We start from the raw sequence: 26,446 nt of genomic DNA, 5'->3' as shown, positions 1-26,446 counted from the left end.
CGTCACTTTCACCGTTAAACAATGAAAATGAAAAAAAAAAACATAATAGCAGTGGACAAGACTCGATCGTGCGAACTTGTGTATTGCAATCTCTCACTTATCCCCTGAGCTACGAAGTAACACGTAGATTTTCTGAGAAAGATATTAGTAGTTCATAACAACACACTCCCTTTTTATGTAATTCATGTGCCCCTTGCTGCTATCGATGGCGTGAAAACAAAATGCTACACATTATCCCGTATCATTTCACCAGCAGATTGCTGTTTTCTGATCAGTTAAAACAGGATTCCTGGATATCTAAGCGAAAAATGTATTTCTTTTTCATGTATTCTACGAAAAACCTAAAGAGTAAACAAAATCGAGACAAGCAACTTTCTCGAAGAAACCACTCAATGTATCAGTGTCATTGCAAACAACGTCTCGCTGATGTAATGAATAACAACATGTAGTAAAGATCATGGGGTCTTCAGATCAAATACAGTTTGTCATATGGTTTTGTTTTCTTCAGCACATAGAATTTTTTAAAAAAATATCCAGTCATGTGAGAAAAACAAATTTTGCAGAAATATAACATTTCGTTTTGAGAGGCGTATTAGCACGAAGAAATAGTTTTATTTCTTGCAATCCAAACCGTGAAGAATGAGCTAATGAATAGCGTTTATGGGTCTTTCAATAAGCACCATCCAGTGTGTTGTCGTCGGCAACGTTACGTTTTTCCTTTTCTTTTTTTCTCGTTTTCGCGCATCACATTCTGTTTTTCAATGACTTCTAATGCTAAATTTTAATCCGCTGTTACTTCGTTCGTCGTTTTCACTTCCACCTACAATATTAGATTTAGGCATAGCTGACTATCCTCTAATTTGTATCGAAGTTTTGTCAAGTTTCTAGTGAACGTCAGCTAACCATTTTCTTCCAAGTACTAAATGTATTCAAATATTTATTTCAAACGGCTGATTTGATTTCCCGTGATGATCGGACAGACAAACACGACGTCACTTTTACATATTGACCGCCTTATTTGGAACTTGCCCCATTTCCCCCTCAAAAGTGGATTTTTAAGGACAACGGAAGATGGGCTCACATATTTTAAAATAAGGTGTTTATATCCATCTGTTCCTCTTACGACATATGTGTTAATGAATCCGACTGGACCAAATGCTAAATACCGTATATTTAAAAGATAATTTCAAGTGCTTCATCCCTTTTGCTGTGAAGACAAGACACAATCTCCATGTCATCATTCTTAAATATTGAGCAAAAACGATACAAATTGCCCCTCTTCTCCATTTAGTACCGAAATTTCTAAACACGGTCGGACACGTGCACACTCGTTTTAAATAAGGAATTTATGTATCATATTTCATCTCACAAAATTGAGAGATTCTATTTTTGGCATACATTTTAACCCCCTCTCTTCTGTTTGGATACGCATTTCAATAAAAATGGCGTGACAACAACCCAGTCCGAGGTAGGTGTTAACTATGTTAATAAAATTCATTTCAAACGGTTCAGCCATTTTTCGTTATGATAAACAACGTGTTTTTAATTTATATACCATGCAAATATAGGTTAATAGTATTGTTCTGTCTTGTTATTTATTTATTTAAGTTATTTATTGATATAAAATTGAGGTGTTACGTTTAATGTTTAACAATACCTAGCATTTACCATGTTATCAACCGTGAAGTAGTGAATTTTGTGTCTAATATTTATATTATATTCAATTTAATGTGTCACGCTAGTAGCAAATTAAGCATAAATGCGAAAACATTGTTTACTTTCAGTTCTCAAGAGAATTTCTTTCCTGTCTTTCTATTATTTTGTCAATAGCTTACAAAACACTGGCATCAGACTTTTGCAATTATATTTTTTAACGTTTTTCCCATAAACTCCCCTGAAAATTTAACCTGAATCGACCCTTACCGGGAATCGAACCCGAGACTACAAGAACCAAAAACACTCGCGCTAGCCACTAGACTTTTTTTATTTTTATTCCACGTTAATTAGTAAGCCCACGTTTCATATAGCCTCGCTGTTGAAAGTGTTACGTGAATATAGACTAGACCAAAATTAATTATTGGTGTCCATTTCAGGATCACTCAGTATTATGTTTTTAAGTGTTATAGTGTTACAAAATCCAACACTTTTCAGTGCCTTATTAAACAACTTATTTTTTAAAAAAAGTCTTGAATGTGTATTCACGGATTCAATAAGAATAAAAATCACTATTAGAAACAAACATTTGCAGTAAAAGGAAAAGCAGAAACTATTTGTGTAATAAAAATGTATATCTTTGTCAAAATATTTGTGACTTGGTGTAATCTATATTCACGTAACATTCCTCCAGTAAAAACATGCTACCGAGTGATCCTGAAATGAACACCAGTAAAAAATTTTGGTCTAGTCTATATTCACATAACAAAAGGAACAAGAAACTAAAAATCAACTCAACACTACTTTTATACCACCAATAGCAGCAAGGGGCAGACGATACTATCCCGAAAAAATGCATTTATTCCTTTGACCCGCATTGCAAAGCATCGGACAATTTGCAACATCAATTACAAAAGCTTGCAGAGAAAGAATCTTTATGGACAATAAGTTTCTTACATACAATATTCAATTATAAAATGCCTACTACTTATCTTTATTATTTAATTTATGGGGCGCGATGGTTCACTGGTAGAGCGCTTACCTTTGGTGCATGCGGTCTCTGGTTTTATTCCGTTCAAGTAAGCTTGTGGTGGACAACATTATGTCCGTGACTTTTCTCAAAGCATTTACTTTTCCTTCCACTTTCTCATTCCACCAATTCTTATATCATTTTCTTACTTTAATTATCTTCTCCCTTAGCCTAAAATAGCAGGATTTTAGAACACTGGTCCGTATACCAATTGAGTGGTGATGAAGAAAGCAATCAACCTGGTTAACCTGCCTTCACTCGCTATCGCTTGCTCGACATTACTATATGAATTGTGTATTGAGATTTGATAAAGAAAAGAACCAAACTGGTTACTAATCCAAATTCTCCTCTATGTGAGGACCAGCAATCTAGAACCTTCCCGCCTAAAGGGCGTAATAGTGGGATGTTAAATATTTCATTTCATTTTCTAATTTAATTTAGCTCTTCCACATAATATTTTATCTGAAATAATAATAAGATATTATCAAGTGCTCGCAAAGCTGGGAGCGATCTCGGAATCTACCGTAATATGCGGTAATCTTATTAAATATGTTTCACTACTAGATCAGTTGTTGAATGTTTCATAATGCTATACTAAATTCCATAAACATTCAAGGGAAATAAGTAAAATTGATGAGATTGACAATTTAAACCGCACAGTATTGCAAAGCTGGCGGTGTAAATATTTACTCCATTACGCAAACTCTGTTTCAAATACAACCATTATTATACAGTTCATTTTCATAAACTTGTTCTTATAGCAACTATATCATTTCCTATTTAAATTCAATTTATAGATAATTTTGTGTTACATATCAGCTGATACTCATGCTATAAACTATACAATAAGTTAACATTCGATGTAAATAAATAAGATATGTATAATGTTACAGATTCTGGAATTGCAATTTAATTCAATTTTAAACTGTATACATTTTCTATATGATTGTTTCATTTACTTTATAAAAATCCAGATTATGATTTACACTAACTGTTTTAATTAAAAATACAAGCTTATACAGGGTGCGGGGAAAGTCCCGGAACGGTCCAATATCTCGCGAAATATACAGATCAGCAAAACAAAAATAACACGTGTTAAACAGTTTTGAAAAATCTATCCAATGATACCAAACGCAACCCTCCATTTCCACACGGGGGGTAACTTTAAAATTTTAAATGGAAATCCCCATATTTTGTTGCACATTTGGATTCTTCAGAATAAGTAACAGTGATTTGACCCAAAATTGAAAACAGTGCCTTCACGGATAGCACTTGAATCGACACATAAAAAATGGAGGCGGCAAATCTTTATGAAAATGTGGCCTCTCAGTGTCGAGCTCTGGGCCATGCGGTTAGCGTACGGGACTGCGGCATGAAAGGTCATGAGTTCGATTTCCACGCAGAGTAAAATTTTCATGTAATTTTTTTCCCCACATAACGAATTCATACATTTTAACTTCCATAAAATAATGCATTTGTCCATATTTATTAATTTGGAAGAAAATACAAATGGTGACAAAAATGGCTTATTTTTGTTGTAAATAACCCTACTACTAAGAACTACTTCATAAAGCTACTTTGCAAAACAATTATCGATATTGTATTCCATGTAACTTCATCTTCGCACACACTGTTTTCAATTTTTGATCAAATCACTATCACTTTTTCTGGAGAATCCACATATGAAATAAGAAATAGGGGTTCCCATTTAAAATTTTAAAGCTATCCCCCGTAGTGCCCAAGGAGGTAGGGATAGGTGATTGTGTTTTCTATCATTGGATAGCTTCTTTAAAACTATTTAACATGTGTGTTATTTTTGTTTTGGTGATATTTATACTTCGCGAGATATTGGACCGTTCCGGGAATTTTTCCGCACCCTGTATACAGTATTTTATCTCTCTCTTTCGCACTCTCACTCTCTATATTACAACTGAGTGTTGCAATAGGTATCAAGAACATGAATAATTTTCATTTTGGACGTATGGTTTAAGGTTGGTATTAAGATCACAAATCTGTTCTCATTATAACGGATGTGGTATTAACGTTAATAAGGATCGTTAACGTTCCACATTTTAGTGTCTTCGTATATAGCCTAATTGATGAACATAGTGAATAAATGTGACTGAGCTTTGAAAAGTGATTGTTCATCTGGTCTTGTGTTTTTAAGCACTTCAAACTAGACATTTATATTTTAAAAAATATTTCACTATATTGAAAAAAAACAAGCGTTCCGCACTCAGGCTCGAACTGCCACTCTTCGGTTCTAGAATGTAAACAGCATTGCTAAACCCGCTTGGCCACGCAGGCATGTTACGAAATAACGCGTTCTGATATTAGAAATAGACTCGCTCCAAGCGCAGGTTTACACTTGGAGTTTTAAATAGCCATTTTCTGGTGGTTTTTTTTTTTTTTTTTTTTTTTTTTTTTTTTTTTTCAGTAATTTCAACTGAAGATATTGATTGATTTCCCATATTGGAACTTCACGTGAAGTGTGAATTGTATGTTCATCTCAAAAATACATTATTTTCTGTTCCTTCAATTTTACGTATTTGTGAGTGCTCCTAATACCTGTGCACTGTATGGAGTGAATTTCCCTCGGGATATTCTTCGCGTAATTATCTGACAGACTAAAGTTTCATAACAATCACAGTTTTTTGCTTATAATTTTCTTATTTTGCTTTATTTTTTTCACAAAAATCATAAATAATTATTCATCACTACACTGCTTTGTTAAGGAAAGCACAAAGAAGCGATAATATATTAAGAAAACTGAGTTATTAATGAAAATGTGGAAGTTACAGTATATGCGAACTTTTTTTTGCGGATGACGATACCGACCGCTAGGTAGTTTTTAATGTAGTGTGGGCAGAAGATTATTTTTTATGAACTTTCCGAGGTTTTTTTCCCACGATTACAGCATACAGGATGTGAAAGTCAAGAGTAATACGAGGAAGATTTTTCTTTCGTAAATCTCCGTTAAGGCACCAGAAGTGAACCACGTAAAATGGCGAAATGCTCATAAGTTAAATGTGTTCATTGGAAATAGCATTTCTCCCATACAAAAATGCAGACTCTGCCGTTCAATCATTGTTAAGTAGCAAGTGTGAAACATATCGAGTTGAATCGAAGCTCGCCAAGTGTGAACTACGTGATGTAATTTCAGTTCTTCAGGCGGAAGGGCATGTTACAGCCACAGTTTGTTGTCGAATCATTAAGGAATACAACAAGAACTTTTGCTGTGTGCACAAGTGCTACAGAGAGTTTGGAGAAAGACTTCGTGATGAACGCGTGAATCATGTGGTTAATGAAAGAGGTAGGCATTGTTTTCTGAACTATCGGATCTTGGGAATTCAGCAGCTATTGGAGAAATCGAATTATATCATATAGTACACACTTGGCGGGCGCTTCGATTCAACTCGGTGTGTTTTCACGCTTGTTACTCTACAATAATTGAATGCCAGAGTCTGTCCTTTGTTATGGGGAGTGTGCGATCTACAATGAACAGATTTGACTTTTCCATGCTTCGCCATCTTCATGGCTCTGCTCTGGTGGCTTAATAAAGGTTTAAAATAAAACTGCCCTCATAGTTTCACTGTCTCTAAAAAGTGTTGCAATTCAGAGTAGTCCATCTTGTGGTAACAATATTTTCCGCTGCGCAGATCGGATCCGGGAATCAAACCCCCAGTGAAAGGCGCGTATACCACTGGAAATGATGAGGCAACTACAATACCTTTGTTTCACCTCTTAATCCTGAGTGATTGATTCACCGACCAGAGCTCAAGCTAAACCGTTTAAACTAGAAATTCAAATTTGGACATTGTATAGGATTTGTAACGTAATACACCACTAAGGACGGATTTTTTGAATTTGACGAGGAAGGAGGGAAGATAGAGTGGCAATTACGTTATATCTTTGAATTTCTGAAGATTTAAGACATAAAATGTTGTATATAGACTTCTTATCTGAAATTATAAGACACATGTTTCAGTTTTATATATTTCATGAGAAAACTAAGGAGGTACATTTACCGGTAAGTGTTCTCTTTCTACAGCTATAATGATGGCTGGGACGATGAAATTATTTCTTGACCTGCATTATCTTTGAAATGAAATACCAGTAAATACCATTTTCTCATTTGTAGTTCGGAGCTGTATGAAAATTCCAAAATTCTACATATCTTTCAGTATCACCAGGATTCATATCATTTCCCTTCAGTGGTAGAATGAAATCGAACCTGAATCGTAGATGTTTTCAGATACTTATTAATAGAGAAAACAAATTTTTAAAGTTATTTTACTTGATTTTAGTCTAAAAGTCTGGTGAAAGCAACACATTGAGTTTTCCGATGACAATAATGAATACCGCTTGGATTTTTGACATGCTATATTTTTCTTCTGGCATCCTTTTCATATCTAATTAATCTTTTAAAATTCCTGCATTTTTAGAGGAAATTTTTACTTCAGTTAAATAGCTACTGCTTCAGTACTATTCATCCGAGTATCAAGATTCATGTTATTCTCTCCAGTATGAAGCAAGCTTTCAAATGGTACCAAAAACACTGTGTGATGTACGAAAGAGTGTAAATTTGGGGTAGAATAGATCTTCAAAAATCCCTTTTGTTAAATTCTGCTCCCTCTGAAGCGGGCCCGTCTACAGATATCCGGATGTAATCTATGTTGAAAACTACTATGTCTATACGCAGAGAATGCATTTTGTTATTATGTAATATTCCCTAGAAATGAAATAAGAAAAAATCACTTTAAAGCAAGCATGTACAGGGATTGGACCGAAAAAAAAAAAAAAAAAAACCTGCAATCTCGTAAAACTTTTATTAGTGAGAAATACCCGCCCCCTCCCTTGCCCGAATTACAGCTTATATCCTATGTGGGATGGATAATTACAGGTCATATACAGTTTGCACGGGAATATACAGCCATTCCTCGTGCAAACAGTCTCAAGTTGTGAAGTGAAATTGTCAGTGGACGTGGAACCGATCACGCACTTTGCCCTCCAAAATACCCCACAAAGATTCAATATGTTAAGATCTCGAGACCCCAGATGAGTCATTCTTTCTCATTCTCGGTGCTCATCAAACCATTCATCGACTCAACCAGCAGTTGTCATCTTGAAACACTGGTGTTCATCAGGAAACACAGTCTGGACCATAGGATGAACACCCAGGATGCTGTAAAGTGCAAGTTCTCCACACATAAACACGTCCTGTGGTCTGAAATAATGTGAAGGAAGATTCGTCTGACCATATCATACGTTCCCACGGTTGTTGTGTCCACATTTTGTACCCTTGGCACTACTCTCTGCACTTTGCTGTATTACGTGGAGTCTCCAACGGTTTGGGGATGGCAACTCTGCCATAAATGTTCGCAGCATGTAGTTCCTTTCGAATAGTTTTGGTTGACACAGGTCCTGGAGGTAATTGGCAGTTATCTCGGACACTGTTGTCTTGTGTTTACGGGTCACTGTTCGCTTTAATACACGTTGATCCCTGTAGGTTAACTTTTGATTTTCGTCCACTTTGTAGGCTGTTGTAACAGAAGACAGTGTTCTTTGGTATACCAACAAGTATGGTTGTTTTTATCACAGATGCTCCAAAAAGACGAGCTCTTACGATCGTGCCTCTTGTCGAAGTCCGAAAGGTCTGACATAACCGCATTTGACGGATTGCAGAATGATCATTTATAACCTATATACCAGCTGATGATAGCTTGATATCTTCGCCTTTCTCGCCATTAGGTGGCACACTCTGTGCTGGGTGTTGTAGATTTGCCACGAGGGCGACTACACTGCTAAGTGTACATATTATTTTGTCCAGTGCCTGTAGGTTTAGAGGATGATTATTGATGATGTGTGTATTGGAATATGAGTGTGTCAGAGAGTTGAAAATAGTTAAATATAACACATGTCGGACACTTGTGAACACGAAAATAGTGTTGTTTGTCATATAAATGTATATTTGAACTATATTTTAGCTTTAAAACATATTTGGGCTCTAAGTAAAATTAAAGCACATTTTCAGTCATATTTTAGAGTACCTTCACTTATTGCTCAGCTTTAGTCAGTATTGGCAACGCGGAGAGAATCATTCAGCTTTTCCTTTATGAGATTAGCAATATGCTGAGTGATTTTGTACACTTCTTAATAAATTGCTATTGTTAGGAATTTTTGGTAAATAGTATTTTTTTTTTTTGGTCATTTTTAGGTCATATAAATCCGAGCCCTAATATTAAGTGAAAATTGAGCTCTTAATCCACTTACTACATCATCTTAAGATTTTTATTTAAAGATTGCCAGTAATTTCTCTTAATACATGTTTCTACTTCAGTTTATAATAATTAGTGTCATTGGGTAACAGGACTTTCACTTTTGTAGATAAAGGTATTCATACAAAATGTATATCTTAAATATGTATGTGAGCTACTGGAAAAGTTTCTGCAAACTACTGCTAACGGTAGGACTACTGTTTCACTATTTTAAAATTCGGAAGAGTAGACCTTTCTATGTTTAAGTCATCTTTGTTTAAGTTTATTCATTTATTTTTCATTCAGTTTGAAGTAGTAGTTCTGTATGATAAATGGAAATTTCCCATGAATACTTTCGAAGAGCATTTATATATGTTTTCAAATGTATTTAACATCGAAACAATGCATCAAACAACTTCATTTGGTTTTTGGAAGTGAAGCATCATCCACAATTGGTACAATTGGTTTCCCGAATTCCAATGGGGTCGCATATTTTTCAGAGATGAATTTCGTAAAGGTCGTCCATCCACGACTATTGTTACCAATAATGTTAATCATGTGCATGAAATGATTGAGAGAGACTCATGTATGATATACCGTGAGATTCATAGATCCTTGAACATTAACATGAAAGAAATACATAAGATTTCGTGTGGTTAACTGAATGGACAGAAACTTTCAAGTCGTTGAGTTCCACACAACTTGACCGAAACTCTAAAACAGACTCGGTGTCAGTCGGTATCAATGAAATGCTCAAACAATTGAACCGAGGTAAATCAAATTTGCCATATTACATCCCAAGGGACGAAATTTGGATCTACTGGTACAAACCCAAAACTACACAGCAATCATTGTTCGTTCGAGGTGTGCCGCCAAGCAAAGGATTGCTTGTGTCTTCGGTATATCAAATGTAGCAACCATAACTGTAGAAGATTGAAGGACTAAATGCTGAGTAATATACAATTTTGTTTGCCAGAGGATCGTCGCATCATTTTTCACCACGACAATGCCAATTCCTACTCAGCACACCAAACTATTTTTTGTAAACCAAAATTTCGATTGATTTAATGAATTATTGTCTGCACTCACCTGATTTGTCGTGTAATGACTTCTTTTTGTTCCCACACATGAAATATAAGATGCGAGGTGAGTAGTTGGTCGCCTGAAGCAGCTGTTGACGGACGCATTTCGAAGAACAGTTTCTGAGGTGCTTCTTCAAACTGCTTAAAAATAAACGAATTTGGCTCAAACAAACAATCAAAGACAATTTAAGCATAGAAAGGTTTCTTTTTCCGAATTTTATAATAGCAGAACACAAACACCACTGTTAATAGTAGTTTGCAGAATCTTTTCCAGTACCCCTTGTATTATGATACATTAAAGTAAGTTGTTTTTTACTCCTTAGATTATAGTAATAAATCCTATCGACAATACTTGCAATGAGACAGTTATTCTACTAAAAGATGGACAGAATGGAAATTTGATTAACAATCTTTTGGAAGAGTTGCCAAATAGTGAAGAGACGAGTAATTCCAAAGAGCCTACACCTGCTGTTAAATCTGATATCTCTGAAAAAACTGTGTGTGTGGAAAGGAGGACTGAGACTGGCAATGACATTTCTTCGCAAGAAAATCAAGAACATGAAAATCGTGAGGAGTGTGAGCAAGAGAAAGATTCTTATCAGTTTGATTCGCAAGAAGCTAGTGAGGTATGTATAATTGTATTGGGAAATGGTTCTCTGATATAATGTTACTATTTAACTTATATTATCTTCAGCGTGGCAACTTGTGTCCTTATTTAATAACTTTATTTAATGAAATCCGTTGATGAAGTTAAATCCAAACTCAACTCGGAAGCTGTCTTTGTAACTTACATAATGTGAGAGCAAGACAACTATGACCGCGGTGGCCCAGTGATACAGCGCTAACCTCTGCTGCGTAGAGTCCCTGGTTCGGTCCCAGCTCGATTCAAGTGGACTTTGTAGTGGACAAATAACATGTGCGTGGTTCTTGCTTTCCTCCCACTTTCTTCATTCCATAATTTCTTGCATTGTTGTTATCGCAGTCTCCCTTAGCCTCGGAGCGTGTTCGTAGGACGTTGAACAAATAAACAAAGAACTTTCCATAGTAATTGACTTGGGTTTTTCGTTGATGCTTAAGAATCATTTTATTTGCGTAATAGAATGAAATCAGTCGATGGTAAGGCATGAATTTACTCTTCGATTTTTTATATTTTATTTCTTATCGTTTCTAACTAGGTACTATGTACGTTGTTAGTGTTGAATGGAAACAGTTACTAAAATTACTTAATTTTTAAAATGTCTTAAGCAATAAATAACACGTCCTCGAACCACAATACCACACACGTACTGTTTATAGTTTGTTAGGAGAATATATGAAGACGAGCAGCAGAAAATGCTTTGTTGAACATAAAGGGAGCCAGCAGACAATCCTTTGGCCGCGAACGCTACGCTTTAAATTTCCATCACGACTTTAAAGAGCTCAATTGTCTGAAAAGCCCATATCTTATTCTTATGAAAAAGTAGTTCGCTAGTCGTATCGTCTTCTTACTAGACTCTGTTATAACCTAAATCTTGTTGTTTTGTCCAAAATTTCAGATGTTGATCAGAATACTAGTATTACTGTAACATATGTGGTAAATGGTTTCATGATAAGATCTGTATAAAAAGGTAACAGCGTTTGTGGCCAGTGAACACCCTGGTTGTGTGCACTTTAATTGCATAGAAACCTTCCTTAACACTGGTAGATAAATTTTTGTACAAGTAGTTGCTATTCAGTAGCAGGAAACGCGAATAGTAGCTGCAAGGTATGAACAATGGAATCTAACCTGTCTAACCATTATGGACATCCATGAAAATAACAATTTAAATCTTTATGTATATATATATATATATATGAAAGAAAAGAAACTTCAAACCAAAACTTACAGTGGAACTAAAATTTTGCTTCATCGTTCCACAAATGCAATTAAATCAATATATTTTTGGCAAAAATATGTGACCATCTTCAGAAAAGAACGGAAAAATAACAGGTGAAGTTCTATATGTAGAAATATAAAGGAAGAATTATATAAAATATACGAAATTAAGAAATAGTAGTTCAGAATTAATATATAACACAGTTTTCGATAATACTTCAGTGTTCATCAGGTTCAATGTCCATTTTCAAAATTTACTTTGAGCATACACGTAAGATAAGATTTAATATTAATATCGCTTGAGTGTTAGAAGTGCATGCGTAGAACATAATATAAGACAAGACTCAACAAGTATCTAAGTTTTTAAAATTCTTCCTTTATATTCCTTTATACATAGGGTGTTCGGAGAGAGAGAAAAAAACCTTCATGAAATGAATCCTCACAAAATAACATGAATAAGAACCATAAAACAATATGAGTGCACAAAACGATATAAAAAGAATTATCTCGAGAATGAAATGTAGCATGAAGGTCGAGTGAAAGAGCATAGGGTTATTTTGTGCCTAATTTCATTAATATACCAGTACATGAGATGTGTGCAAGTTTTCAGTTCCTGACCTACCATTTGTTGTCTCTACAATTCTTCATAAGTGTCCTTTTACGTTTTGAGTAATGAAATCTGTACTCGAAATAAGCTGTATCTTCTTTTATTTGACCTTAATCCGGTATTTCGTTCTCTAGTTATGCCTCCAATATTTCGTTCTTTAGTTATGCCTCTTTTCGTGTTCCAACCAACTTCCATTGGGTTATAGCTCCAAAATGACACATCTGTACACCCATGCTACCACGCCCCTTTTTTTCTTCTTGTTTTCGTGTAAGGATTCATTTCCGAAAGTTTTTGGTGTTGTTTCCGAATACCCGGTATATCTTTAGATGCAGAGATTCCATTACCGAGCCCCTAGCTTCCGTAGACGTAATCTTACTTTCCTACAATCTCAGTACCTTTAAACAATCCCGAAAAATATTTCGTTAGTTCTTTACAATGTACTTCCATGCGCAAAAAAAATTGCGCGTATACTGTAACTGAAAATTTTTCGTATTTATTCAATTTTCCTTACGTTTATGGGTAAAATTCAGTTATTAGTATGTGGAGATAATAGAAAGCAATCCATCTAAGGAGATATTTCCAAAAAAATATAATAAAATAATAAAAATATAAGCAAAAAACAAAATTATGCTCGGTTTTGTGTATACTGGCAACGATGATTTCTAGGGATTTTTTCAGTAGCAGAGCATGATTGCGGAGGGAATTCAGTAGGGAAGTCGAGGAGTTGGATAGTGGACTAAAATGTTGCATTTATTGGTTAAAACCTAGTGTGTGGATTGCCTGCCAAATATAAATTAGCTTCTGTAACTAAGATGTCGTACGAAAATATAGAATTAAACAGAAAAACTCTTACCTTAAGGTCGAAGCAATACGCACCATGGCTACGAAGATTATTTCTTAAAAAAAAGAGGCAATACAACGTAACCTCAGTGGTTAGGTGGATAGAGTGGCGGACTTATAGTTTCTTTTATTATTTTAACACCACATCGAATCCCATCCCTTTTTTTTTTTTTTTTTTTTTTTTTTTTTTTTTTTTTTTTTAGAAAACATCATAATTTTCATGTTAATAAGAACCGAAGCAATATAATAAGGACAACTTACTGATATTTTGCTGTAATGATGTATTTATCCAGGATTAGAGAACTATTGTTAATAGCTATTGTTTTCTGTTCATGCTGTTGTATAGCTTCTCTCATCCTGTTTTCTTGGGGAAAGAACAATTTTGTCTCCAACAAAGTGTGAAGGATATATACGGACAGAAAAAGACATCTTAGTACCAAAAGTGATTTATCGTGATGAAATGGACTAGTTTGCCATTATTATTTAAAAAAAAAAAAAAAAAAAAAAAAAAAAAAACTAAATTATTGAAGTTGACTTTTCTTTAGGTTTTAGCTAAAAAAAATATTTTTTCTTTATAAGACTATACTTTATGAGGCAAGGTGTGTGATCATACCCACAAATTTAGCTAGGGAGTGAAAGATAATTGTTTATACAAACATTTTACAGGTTTAGGTGCGTGAAACACCAATACACCATGGTCTCGCTTATCCGACCATCCTTTGTTCCACATACCGTATGATCCGATATATCATTGCAAATAGCACCAATCGGCAAGAAGAACTGCAAGTTGTGGTCTTAATCTATTTTTCATGCTCTGGAGTCTATCGCCTAGCGCGCCCTCTACACCTTGACTCATACGTCTATTATTCAGTGCAGACACGTATCCAGGTTTTCTATTCGGAGTGGGCCCAACACGTATGATTCTAATTACGTAGAATTACGTCCTCGTAAAGACGTAATTCTAATGTTTTAAAAATATCAATATCAATAATAATAATAATAATAATAATAATAATAATGCAACAGTTCTGTACTTCTCTTAAACTTTTTCCTACTTTTCATTTATAAACCGCATTTACTTTACATTTACTTTGTAAACTGCATTATAGCACAAACAAAATGAAACATATTTTCGAAAAAAATGTAACTAAAGAAAACTGTCTGCTACGTATATCGCATAAGAAAAATAGCAAGAAGACATTGAGTGTATCGTTCTAATATATTAAAGTTAAAAACAGAACGGAAAAGAAATGTCAATCCTATTTAAAACTGTTCTTTAATTCCACCTGGTATAATGGCATTATGGTATGTTCTTAGAATTATAACAAGACAACAGCACATTGCCCAAAGTTTGGACACTGACTACTAGTAAACTGATATAAAAGAACCTAAAAAGGGTAAAAAAAAAAAAAAAAAAAAAAAGTATTAAAAAGTGCTTGAGTTTCGGAGCGTGACAGCCCTCAGGCTCTCACGCTGGATACGTCCCTGATTCAGTGCAGTGCAGTTATTTGTTATAAAACATTATTATTAGATGCGTAATATGTAAAATTATATCATAAGTTTTACTTTTAATAGGTCTTTTCTTAACACATTCATATTATCCAGCGTTCTGACTGCCTGTTTATGTCGGATAAGCGAAACTCTACTGTATTTCCAAAGCTAGCATATGCATGAACTAGAATTGTATCATCCTAGAACAGACAATAGTGTGAAATGCTTATATTAAAAGGCTGGAATAAAAAAAAAAAAAAAAAAAAAAAAAAAAAACGTAAGTACTGTTTTGGTCGCGTGAGAACAAATTAAAAACAATTGAATATATTTCCTAGGTATCAGATTATCATCTTATTGTGTCGATGTGTATTCTTTTTTAAACATTGTTTTAAGTCATACCATTCGCAATATTCCTAAGGAAATCGAAAGAAAAACTCCTATGTGCCTCTATGGCAAAGCGGCTTAAGTGCATGGTCCGAAACCGATTTCCACGTTAAGGTATAGATAAAGTTCCCGTACTTCAAAAATGCAAATCCGGGACGCTATTACGAGAATCTTTGAAATGCTTAAAATTGAAAGAAGTGTTGAATACTAATTTACTTTCCTCCATTAGATAGAGTTATTCAAGTATTACGTCATCACATTTTTATTCATTTCACTAGACCTTCCAAGGACGCCAATTTCTCTGTAAATTTGGGGGGGGGGGCATTCAGATGCAGAAGATATATATATATATATATATATGAGGATTTTAAGACAAATTACACTCAAATTATGCCAAATATTGTATATTCATAAATACAAAGGTGGCCTACATGAGCTTTGGGCGGGCCCGGCCCCCCAGGATCGGCGCCCTTGCCTTCTTCCTAGTTAAGAAAACGTATGCAGATGATTTACTCCCTCCTCCTGGTAAGCAATTTTTTTTTTCCCTCAAGATCTGTTGTGTTTCGTGAAATAACAGCAGGAATTTCCTGATTACTTAACCATCTAAATGAATGTTTTCACTTAGAGCCATCCCGTCGATTCGCGTTGCCTAGGACTAAAATAAATTAAGGGTCAATAATGAAGATGAGACTTCCATATCAAACATGAAGAGACATGTGGATCGAAGATCTTTCTTTGTTCCAACTTTGATTTTTTCAAATCCATGATGGGAAATTATATTATGAGTACAATTTTCGAAATTAATAGTATACAATCGTAAAAATATCTTACAAAACGATGGTTTATTGTAAAATACTTTGACTCAAAGAATGAATTACAAGTAATAAACTTGTTACTTTTCCTGAATAGTCTAAGTCTTGAATGAGACGGAAGCTCTCGAGCGTAGTGCTTGGAACGATTGCCTCACTTGTTCTACCTTCCCGTGGCGCAGCCTTGATTCGACTTGATCCTAAACGTATTATTCAGAAGTCGAAGTCGGAAGATGTTTCCCATTTTTCCAAAACACTCTTGGTTGATTACAATCTGCCTCACTCGTGAGGGGAAAATCCCATGCCGTAAGCGTCGGTGGACCACCGATAGGCAACTAGTGACATGTCCCCAAAAATTGGCGGTCCCGCAGCCAAAAATTGGTAACACTTCCGTTTTGAAAATTATACCACCACCGGCAGAGAAGCGACGGGACGCCAACGAACCACAAAATTATTCCCCTAAAATACGTTAAATCGCCTATATGCGTAATTTCTTTGCATCAAGGTGTCTAAAAACATTTTTTAAAAAATAAAACAAAAGTGCCGTGAGCTGGGCGTGAACCATCAACCTAATGGGGCGTTTACACTTGGTCGATTTAGTCGCACGACTAAATCGACTCGCTGCATTTGCTACTAAATCGAAGCAACTAGGCCGAATCAGATCGATGGATGTGTTCAATTATTTCAACCACAGAAAATAGAACGTCTTTCAATTCAGTTGCCAGTCGATTAGTCGCCTTCGATCAACAAGCGATTAAGTTGAAGTGCCGTTTACACGGTCGATTAAGTTGAAAGTGACGTCAATTCAACTGAATCGAACGCAAATCGACTAAGTGTAAACGCCCCATTAGGGTTACTAGTTGCGTAATCTTCCGAACTCGCCACGGAAGCGACTATGAAGACACAGCTTGTAGAGTGATAAATCGTTGAAGTCTTTTTAATATTTCTAATCAGAGTGTTCCTTTAACCGTGTATATTTGAAGATAACTGTTTGGAATCAGATCAAATGCACTCGTCATGTAATTTTATAACAAAATGGCAAGCGTCTATTTACTTTTTTCATAGTTCTCCCATATTCACTTGCTAGTGATCGGCGACAGTTGCCAACTAAATTCATACAATTATACGCACCCATCTCAAGATTTTTCACTTCATGATGTAAAGGCAGGAGTTACTCTTGACCCCCGGAGTTCAAGTATTCTCCTTATAATAACAATTCGTCAGCGAAAAATAATATATAATAATAACCGCATGCACATGACTGGTGATAGTTCATGTTGGCCCCTTTACGATTCTCCGTGACAAATCAAACGAGCGTGGACCAAAATGAAGTCCTCGTTCTTACGTGGTGGTAACTTCAATACCCCCGTTTTTTTTTTTTTTTTTTTTTTTAATGCTCAGATCTGCCTCTTTAGTTTCGGCATCTGAAGACTTTAACCGAAACGGGCTATCATCATCGCATTTTGTTTTTCTTTAGCCTTTTTCATCATCCTTTATTTGCAATAATTGGAAAGAAGACAGGGAACAAGGAAAACGGTGGGAAGGACGAGACCACAACACTCAACATCCAACAACAATGAACAACAAATAAAACAAAACAAAATTTTAAAAACAAAAAGAAAAACGAAAAGAAAAACAAAAGGACTTGAGCTATCTAATCAATATTAACTAACTAAACAAGAATTAAATTACTATCTAATTCCTACCTAATTTTATTATCGCATTACGTAACAAATTTGATTGCTATCTAGTTACTACCTAAATTGTCATATATAGTAAGTTGACAATTGTTTAATATTTCCAAAACATACATTTTCTATTTTCGTCTTATTGATTTTAAGAGTTTATTAAATACCACGAAAAATTCCTGTTATCACACTCTGATAACTTCGGTGTCTGCTTAGTGCTGACTGCTGATACTCTTCCTAATCTTGGTTTCTCACCTAAATGATTTTCACCTGTATGTGCGTTCCTCTCCTGTGTCACGGTTTCCCCTGTGTGGTTAATAATCACTATATACACATCACTTCACTAAACACTACACTACACATCACTTCACTAACACACCACTTTTCTATAATGCATTTAAGTGTCATATCGATAACGTTGGTTCACTGATTTTTTTAAAATTTTGATTATGGCTGTATTTGTTGATGTAGCTGTATTATTCATTGATCTCGGTTCATCCTACACATCAGAAACGGACCGTGAGTATCGACATGAGGCCCAGGACACACTCGGAGCACTTAGTGCGGGCCCTGGTCAGTTGTGTCCCGCCGCCGCGTACCCACGGACCGAAAGTCGCACGCTATCGTAACCGAATCGCGAAGCGGCTTCGAGATGATGCTCTATTTCCGAGTCTTCATGTCAAAATTGGGATATTTTTATATGATTGTTTCTATTACATATTAGTGTATATTTATTCCCACGGCTCGAGATTTAACACTCATTCCGTCACCATCGCATCACACATACGCTCCCAGAGCATCCGGAGTTCCTTACCAGTCAAAGACCGAGAATGCTCTAGGCACTCACACACCATCACTCAACCTCCTTTCTGGGGGCGCGGAGATCCAGCGCTTCCAGAAGTTTCCTTCGGTCCAGGAGGGAGGAATCCTCATTCATTCTGTTTTCCATATTTTATGTTCATTTAGTTTGTGTTTTCTCTGTAAAATGTTTTCTGCATAGTTCTGAGTATTCCTCTGCTACATGTGCCAGGATTCTATAATCCTCTTCATCTTCCAAAATAGCTTTTATATCTTTCTGTCTAATTTGGTCACGAATTCGCAAGTACTCCTCCAGGAACGGGCACCACAGAACACTGTGTTCAGGTGTCCCTTGTTCTCCACATTCACAGCTATCATGTTCTTTTTTGTTGATTCTATAAAGATGGGTTGGAAAGGGACCATGTCCTGTTAGGAAATGAATTAGTTCTTTGTTGGGATTGAAGTAATTCCATTTGAGTCGCGTTCCAACGTCTGGAATAAACGTGAATAATCTTCTTGATGTTTCGTCTACTTGCCAGTCCTGCATCCATTTTTGTTGAATTTGTGTTTCTATTTCATCGAGTTTTTGTGCTTTGGTCCCTAAAAGTTCTTTCGTCTTATTTAAATTTCCTTTTTTATACCAATATGTTGCCGCTCTCTGGATTACTGTTAAATACATTGGTTTGAAACCCATCAAAATACACAACGCGCTGTGCGGTGTCGTGCTGAAGGCACCAATGAGCCGAATTAAAAGGTTTCTTTGTGGGCGATTTATTTTTGCTTTTAATGAGTTATTCTCTAATAATCAATGTGCCCATACGCTGGAAGCATAGTTCATCGAGGCGCTTAGGATTACCTCCTGATAAGTCTTAATTAATTTTCTCGGTAGCCTATAATTTGTTTGAGCCAATGAAATGAGTTTAGTAGTTACTTTATGACCCTTTTGAGTAACATAATTAATATGCTCTCCAAAATTCAGTTTATCGTCTATCATAATCCCTAAATATTTAAATACTGATACGCTCTCGATCTTACTGTTGCCTATTTTAATTATTGGTCCTCTTAATAATTTACTTCCAAAAATCATGTATTTCGTTTTCCTCTCAGAGATTTTTAGCTTAGACTTTCCACACCAATCAAGTAATTCGTTTATAATTCGTGCTGATTTTCTTTCCAATTCTATTCTAGAGTTTGCTGAGATTATTACAGCCAAATCATCAGCAAAAGCAATTACTCGTTCAGTTTCCTCTAATTGGTTTAGTCTTTCTAAACACGGCTGGTATTTCAAATCCCACATCAATGGTCCTAAGATCGATCCTTGCGGACATCCCTTTTGTGCAGTAACTTTGATATTTCCCAGGTTTTCATGGATGATGATCTGTCTATTCAAGAAGTAATCCCTAACTATATTTACTAAATATTGTGATAAATTTAGCTCTTTTAACCTTTCAATGAGAGATGGTGTCCATAAGTTATCAAACGCTCCCTCTATGTCAAAAAAACAGGGCCAGTGCATATTTTCTTTCCATGCTACTTTCCTTAACTTGATACTCAAATGCATTTAAGGCATCTTCCGTAGATTTTCCCTTTCTGAAACCATATTGTAAACTATCATCTTCGATATTTCTATGCTTTCGTCGAATTTTATTTGCTATTATCCTTTCTAATAATTTTGAGATGTTTCTCAAAAGGCAGATTGGACGGTAAGAACTCACTTCTGTTAAATCTTTATCCTAACTTTTTAACAAAATTAGCAATTTCGATTCTTTCCACAACGAGGGAAATATCTGCTTCTTAAGTAGGGTGTTTAACAATTTTGTTAGATATGGAGTCCAAATATCCTTTTTATTTTTGTAGATCTCATTTACTATACCATCCAATCCTGGAGCTTTTTTAGTTTTTAGTTTCTTAATTATTGTTTCAACTTCCTCGTTGTCCGTTAGTTCGATATCTTCCTCTGCTGTCAATGCGATGGGTTGCAAATATTTTCTTCCCGATACCCCCGATTCTAGATATCTGCTTTGACTCGACGAAACCCTGCCACTAGTGGCACACTAGCGGCAATCCTTCGACGCGTCGCTATATCGACGATCGCCATTTACCGGCAAGTGGGCCACTAGGAGTTGGCGACGTTTACGGCATGGGGAAGCTAATAAACAAACAAAAAATAAATCTAAAGCCTTATTAAAAAAGTTTTCCGAAAATTTACATCTAGCAAAATCATTTGTTGGTATTCCAGAACTGTGAATTCACCTTTATTCATAATTTATTTCTATCGTAGTTTTGATATGAGAATGATATGTCTGAAACTGTAACACAGGTCATTAATACTTTTTTTTTTTTTTTTTTGCTTTACTCAGATTTAGCAGTTTTACTTAACAGTCAGTCAACTTGGATCTGTGATATCAGAGTTTTAGAGATTTCCTTAAATTTTTCATTTCTAAAACAGTTTGCAACTAACACCATTAACGTATCTCTTTCGATATTTCCATATGTAATAGCTTGGTCACTCCCAGTATATTTCAAACAATAAACTATTTACGGTGTCTTACTCCATTAATCCGAACTACATTTTATATCCAACAACTCTGTGCATTTTCCCTTAAATCTGCAAACTTTCTATTAGGTTAAAACTCAGTATTTTCTATTTTCTTCCTTTCTTGCTAAAACGAAAGTGTTCTTAAGGCAACCTGAAATGATGACTCTATACTACATTATGTTGCATAGGGCATTTTATGTAGCATATCATTTGAAAGTTGGACACTTTCTTCGTATATTGAAAGCAACAGGGATTAAGTCCTTCTACACTTACATGAGAAGTAAACACATTCTTTTTAATTCGTGGAATTGTGCCAATGCACTAGGTCCAGAGAGTTTTTAATTTAAGCTAATTAATAATAATAATAATAATAATAATAATAATAATAATAATAATAATAATAGTTATTATTATTATTATTAATATTATTATTATTATTATTATTATTATTATTATTATTATTATTTTATTGACAGGTTTTTCTGAATATTAAGCAATATTTCTCAAAAAGCTGGTATTTTTAAACAAATGTGTTCGATATCAAGTTTTCATAAAGTAGTAACTCTCTCCTATAAATAATTTCAGAGGGGCCGCGGTAGCTCAGTGATAAAGCGTTCACCTTTGGTGCATGGGATCCTTGGTTCGACCCCAGCTCGCACCAAGTGAATTTTGTGGTGGAGAAACACCATGTGCATGGGTTTTCTCGGGGTTCTCCCGTTTTCTCCTACTTTTTCATTCCACCATTGCATTCATTTCTCATCACCGTGTCCTTTAGCCTAGCTGGTATAACCGTGGGTCGTAAAACTTAAAGATTTGACTTCAAATAATTCCAACCCAAACAGTTGCAGGAAGTAAGTCATTTCGAATAAAACAAACTACTCTATAAAATTCTGAGTATTATTATTTTTTACATATACAATTCTAGCGGACCTTATTTCTAAATCGAAGGGTAAGAAGATTAAATTCACTCTCTTATTATTATAAATTCATTTCAATTGAAGCAGTTAAAATAGTTGGGAAAAATTAGAAAGCCATACCCTATATTCCAGTGTGCCACAACCGGATAACGTGGCACACTGGCGTGCCCAGCAAAATGAACAGTGTGACGCAAACTTTTACCTATTATTTACAAGAATATTTGTCGAGTTTATTTTATTTATTATTATGAACGATTCTTCCACGGATCAGCTGTCTGTATACAGTTAAACAAACAAGTGTCACATTGAGGGAATGAGTGTAATTATTTACCTTAATAGTAATAGAAATGTGTATTTTCTTGTATTTTCTACCGGGAATAACTGCATCCGGTCTAGAAAGCTGCGACTAACAACAAAGGAACCCGATGTGCCAAACACACACCACCTACGCACTTCAATATACCAACAAAAGGTGCAGACTATTCATGAGTTAAAGTCTCTCACCCAATGTATGCTCCTAACATGTCTCTCAGCGATTACAACATTTTTTGGTATCTCAATCACTTCCTAGTAGGATAGCTTTACCTAGAGACCACTGATTAACCTGGTATTGGATGTTTCACTTTTTTACCTTTGGAGTTGACAGTCATCGTTTGGATATCTCACACGCAAATATCTAATATTAACAACTTTTCTTCTATAATTTCGTAATATTGTATTATTTCTTTGTATTATTCATTAGCTTGGTTAAGCTTGTTTAAACACTTTTCTCTTTGCACCTACTTATTACCTATACCTTAACGTTGTGTAAAAATACACTAACTCTCACCGGGAATCAAATCCAGAACCAATGCACTTGAACCATTTGGCCACAACAAGGCACATTTAAATAGAAGTTTCGATTTTGTTAGGAAAATTGTGATTAGGTGTAACATTTAAAAATATATTTAAGAATGAAAATGAAATGAACTCTTTGAGTTTTACGTCCCACGGTTATGCCGATTAGGCTAAAGCAGACGGTGATAATGAGAGATGAGTGAAATGGTGGAATGAAGAAAGTGAGAGAACCCCGAGAAAACCCACGAGCACGGTGTTTGTCCACCACAAAGTTCACTTGGCGGGGGCTGGGATCGAACCCGGGACCCCAAGCACCAGAGGTGAACACTCTACCACTTTATTTTTAAACTTCCTGACTATTTTTTTCTATTTTAACCACTTCTCAGGACTACTGGACACGACAGGGACACGAACACAGAAACATCAAGGACAGTTAAAATTCCACCCTTGCTCTTCAGAGGGACTCGAACCCCCAATGGGCTTCACCTTACGATCATCAGCCTAACGCCTCAGACCGTTCGGCTACACCCACTGGCTACCACTGAGCCACCGCGCCCTCCATATTTAAGAATGGGTACGGATGAAACGCACTGATTTTTCTCGCTCGAATTTCTTAAACTGACTCATGTTAGGCTGCAGCTATTACTGAAACATTTATTTGGGAAATGCGAACAAAATAATGTGTTTTGGAAAACTTTGTTCAAAGCAACTTATGTCCAAAAGTAAAGTACCCATTGGTTATATTTCTGTTAGAAATAACATATGCCATATATTAGAATTATTAAGGAAATAATTGTATGTGAACTATGAGCAAAAGCGTCTGAGTACTTTCTGCGAAATCGTCAAAAAAAGTCATCCCGAAGAATAAAATATCCCTTGTGTATCTTTTCAGGACAAACGAGTTATGCTATTTATGAAATACGAACAAAATTGCCAGAGTCATTCTCGACAAAATCGTAGGGTAATCGTAGGGTAATTACTTGCTCCGAAAAGTAATATACCACTTCTAGCTTTTTAGGATGATGGAATTATACCATATCGTTAGGTTATTTATGTAACATTTATTTATGAACAAATATGAAATATGAACAAAATTGCGTCAGGCGTTAATGGGAAAATCGTCGGAGAAGAGTAAACTACCCCTTCTGAATGTTTACAGGACGAGCGAGTTGTGTCATATTGTTAGGTTATTAATGATACAATTATTTATGAAATGTGATTGAGAAAATTGATCGAAAAAACGCATCCCATACAGTAAATTACACCTTATGTATTTTTTTTTTCAGAGCAATGATTCATACTATACTTGTAAAAAAAAAAAAAAAAAAAATAAGCAAAATCTTTACAGCTGTTTTTGAAACAATTTAATTATTTTAAATTTTCATTCATCAGTAAACTACCCTTATTTTTAGGTGTCGGAGGATATAGAATTCGAAACGATAAAGTGTTATAAAAAATTCGTCTAGAATTCGTTCCATATACGTCGAACAGTATGGCCTCTATTTGAATGCATGTAAAAGCGTGACGAACCGACAAACGAACAGATGGACAGACATCAAAATAACTTTTTCGATATGTGGGGACGTGAAACTTGAAGTCATTGAAATCTCGAATTCGATTTTTATCACTATTACTACAATTTCTTCTTTCGTCGCTTGAACGTGAAAAAGAATAGAAATACGACACGTAAGGTGATAATTTGTAATTCCCAAAATTTAATGAGTTACGTTTAATGTGTTGCCATGCTAGAAAAAAAAACTTATGCCTGTTTGTTACATCATTTTAATATCAGTTTTTCACGCTACTATATAATGTAGAAATATGGTATGATTATCGTTCATATTCATGCTATCTTTTGGAAATATTCGTGTTCCGCATACATAGATCTGTATAATTTAGTTACGTTCAACGAAAGCATTCTTGCACTTGTGGATATGAAAAAAAAAAAAAAGAGATAGAGAAAGTCAATACTCTAAAAAGCAAAAAACACAAGCACACACACACATAAACGATAATTTAACATCAGGTCGATGTAACAAGGGGTAAGACTGGATAGGCTGTCAAGGTCGCGTATGTTCTTTTTCCTGTTCCAGACACACAAACCCGAAGTGAGTTGTCTGCTGTTCAAGAACGGGAAGTAACATACAAGACTATAAACTAAAAACAATAACTGTTTCCAATAGTACACGTATTCTAATACAGAATAAATACGTCGATTAAAGGATACTATCAATAAATTATTTCCTTATTATATTGTTTCGGTTCTTATTAACATGAAAATTATACACTTCCTATAATGTTTTGTTAAAAAAAATTGGGATGGGATGGGATTCGATGTGGTGTCAAAATAATGAAATAACTACAAGTCCGCCACACTATCCACCTAACCACGGAGTTTACGTGGTGTTGGCTCTTTTTTTTTAAAGAAATAATCTTCATAACCATGGTCCGTATCGCTTCGAACCTTAAGATAAGAGTTTTTCTGTTTAATTCTATATTTTCGTACGACATCTTAGTTACAGAAGCTAATTTATATTTGGCAGGCAATCTGCACACTAGGTTTTAACCAATAAATGCAACATTTTAGTCCACTATCCAACTCCTCGACTTCCCTACTGAATTCCCTCCGCAAACATGCTCTGCTACTGAAAAATCCCTAGAAATCATCGTTGCCAGTATACACAAAACCGAGCATAATTTTGTTTTTTGCTTATATTTTTATTATTTTATTATATTTTTTGGAAATATCTCCTTAGATGGATTGCTTTCTATTATCTCCACATACTAATAACTGAATTTTACCTATAAACGTAAGGAAAATGGAATAAATACGAAAAATCTTCAGTTACAGTATACGCGCAATTTTTTTTGCGCATGGGAGTACATTAAGGGAGCAAATTAGTGTAGCAACTGCAACTACCGGAACGGTAGAGAGTGATGTTTCTGAAGAATAGTTGTAAGATCAAATTACTGTAGAAATAGGACAGGTTTAACAAATCTTGGTTTCTTTGATTGAGGTGTGTAATCTTTCAACTGATCAGTTCCTGTAATATTCCTGGGGGGAGGTCTTTGATAAACGCTTTAGGATGGGTTGGAAGAGCTGTTTAAATTTTAGCGACATGGTAAGCAAAATTCATTAGCTTCTGTAAGTAATGCAGACTGGAATGCTATTGGATAAGAAAGTTAGAAGTAGAGAACTATAGTGATGGATTTTGGCAAGATTGAATTGTTTGTTAGTAATATATGGCTGTGTCTATTGTTCTCCCTTTGATCCGCATCAACAGTATTCTTGCAGCCCTCAAATTCCCCAGGTACCTGTCCCAGAACACAAACCTCCACAGTAGTTCATTTGACCACCCTTCCTTAAGTATTCTTCCCTCTGACTTTTCCATGTCGGTCACAGAGAACTTATCATCCTGTCCTCGAATCCCTCTCCCCGAATCCTGATCTTAACCATCTGTAGTACTACACTCACTCGGTTTCTCATCATTACTTCTTTCCTTGTCTTCACCAATTATTTCTCAACACTTTTCTTTCTGCCTTATTATTATTCAGTATTCTGCCTTTCGGCAGATCCTGGGACACTTTTTTTTTTTCCTCCAATTTTAGATTTAGGCCTGGAAATATTTCTTCCACGTTTTTCGATCCTCTTTTAACTC

At 35.2% G+C, this 26,446-nt stretch overlaps 1 protein-coding gene across 12 annotated transcripts in view; it reads left to right on the top strand.

Annotated features, from left to right (window-relative positions):
* The window catches only part of LOC145693591 (uncharacterized), a 506,014-nt gene that overhangs the window by 407,417 nt on the left and 72,151 nt on the right, over positions 1 to 26,446 (top strand). For all 12 annotated transcript variants that reach the window (XM_081769709.1, XM_081769703.1, XM_081769706.1 and 9 more), the window contains one exon: positions 10,346 to 10,648. In XM_081769709.1, the coding sequence (XP_081625835.1) occupies positions 10,346 to 10,648 (303 nt within the window). The remainder of the gene's footprint in view (positions 1 to 10,345; positions 10,649 to 26,446) is intronic.

Source organism: Thermobia domestica, chromosome 8, assembly GCF_964235325.1.
Source record: "Thermobia domestica chromosome 8, izTheDome1.hap1.1, whole genome shotgun sequence".
Taxonomy (NCBI): domain Eukaryota; kingdom Metazoa; phylum Arthropoda; class Insecta; order Zygentoma; family Lepismatidae; genus Thermobia; species Thermobia domestica.
Note: the sequence above shows the minus strand (reverse complement) of the source record. Positions and strands in the feature narration are given on the sequence as shown.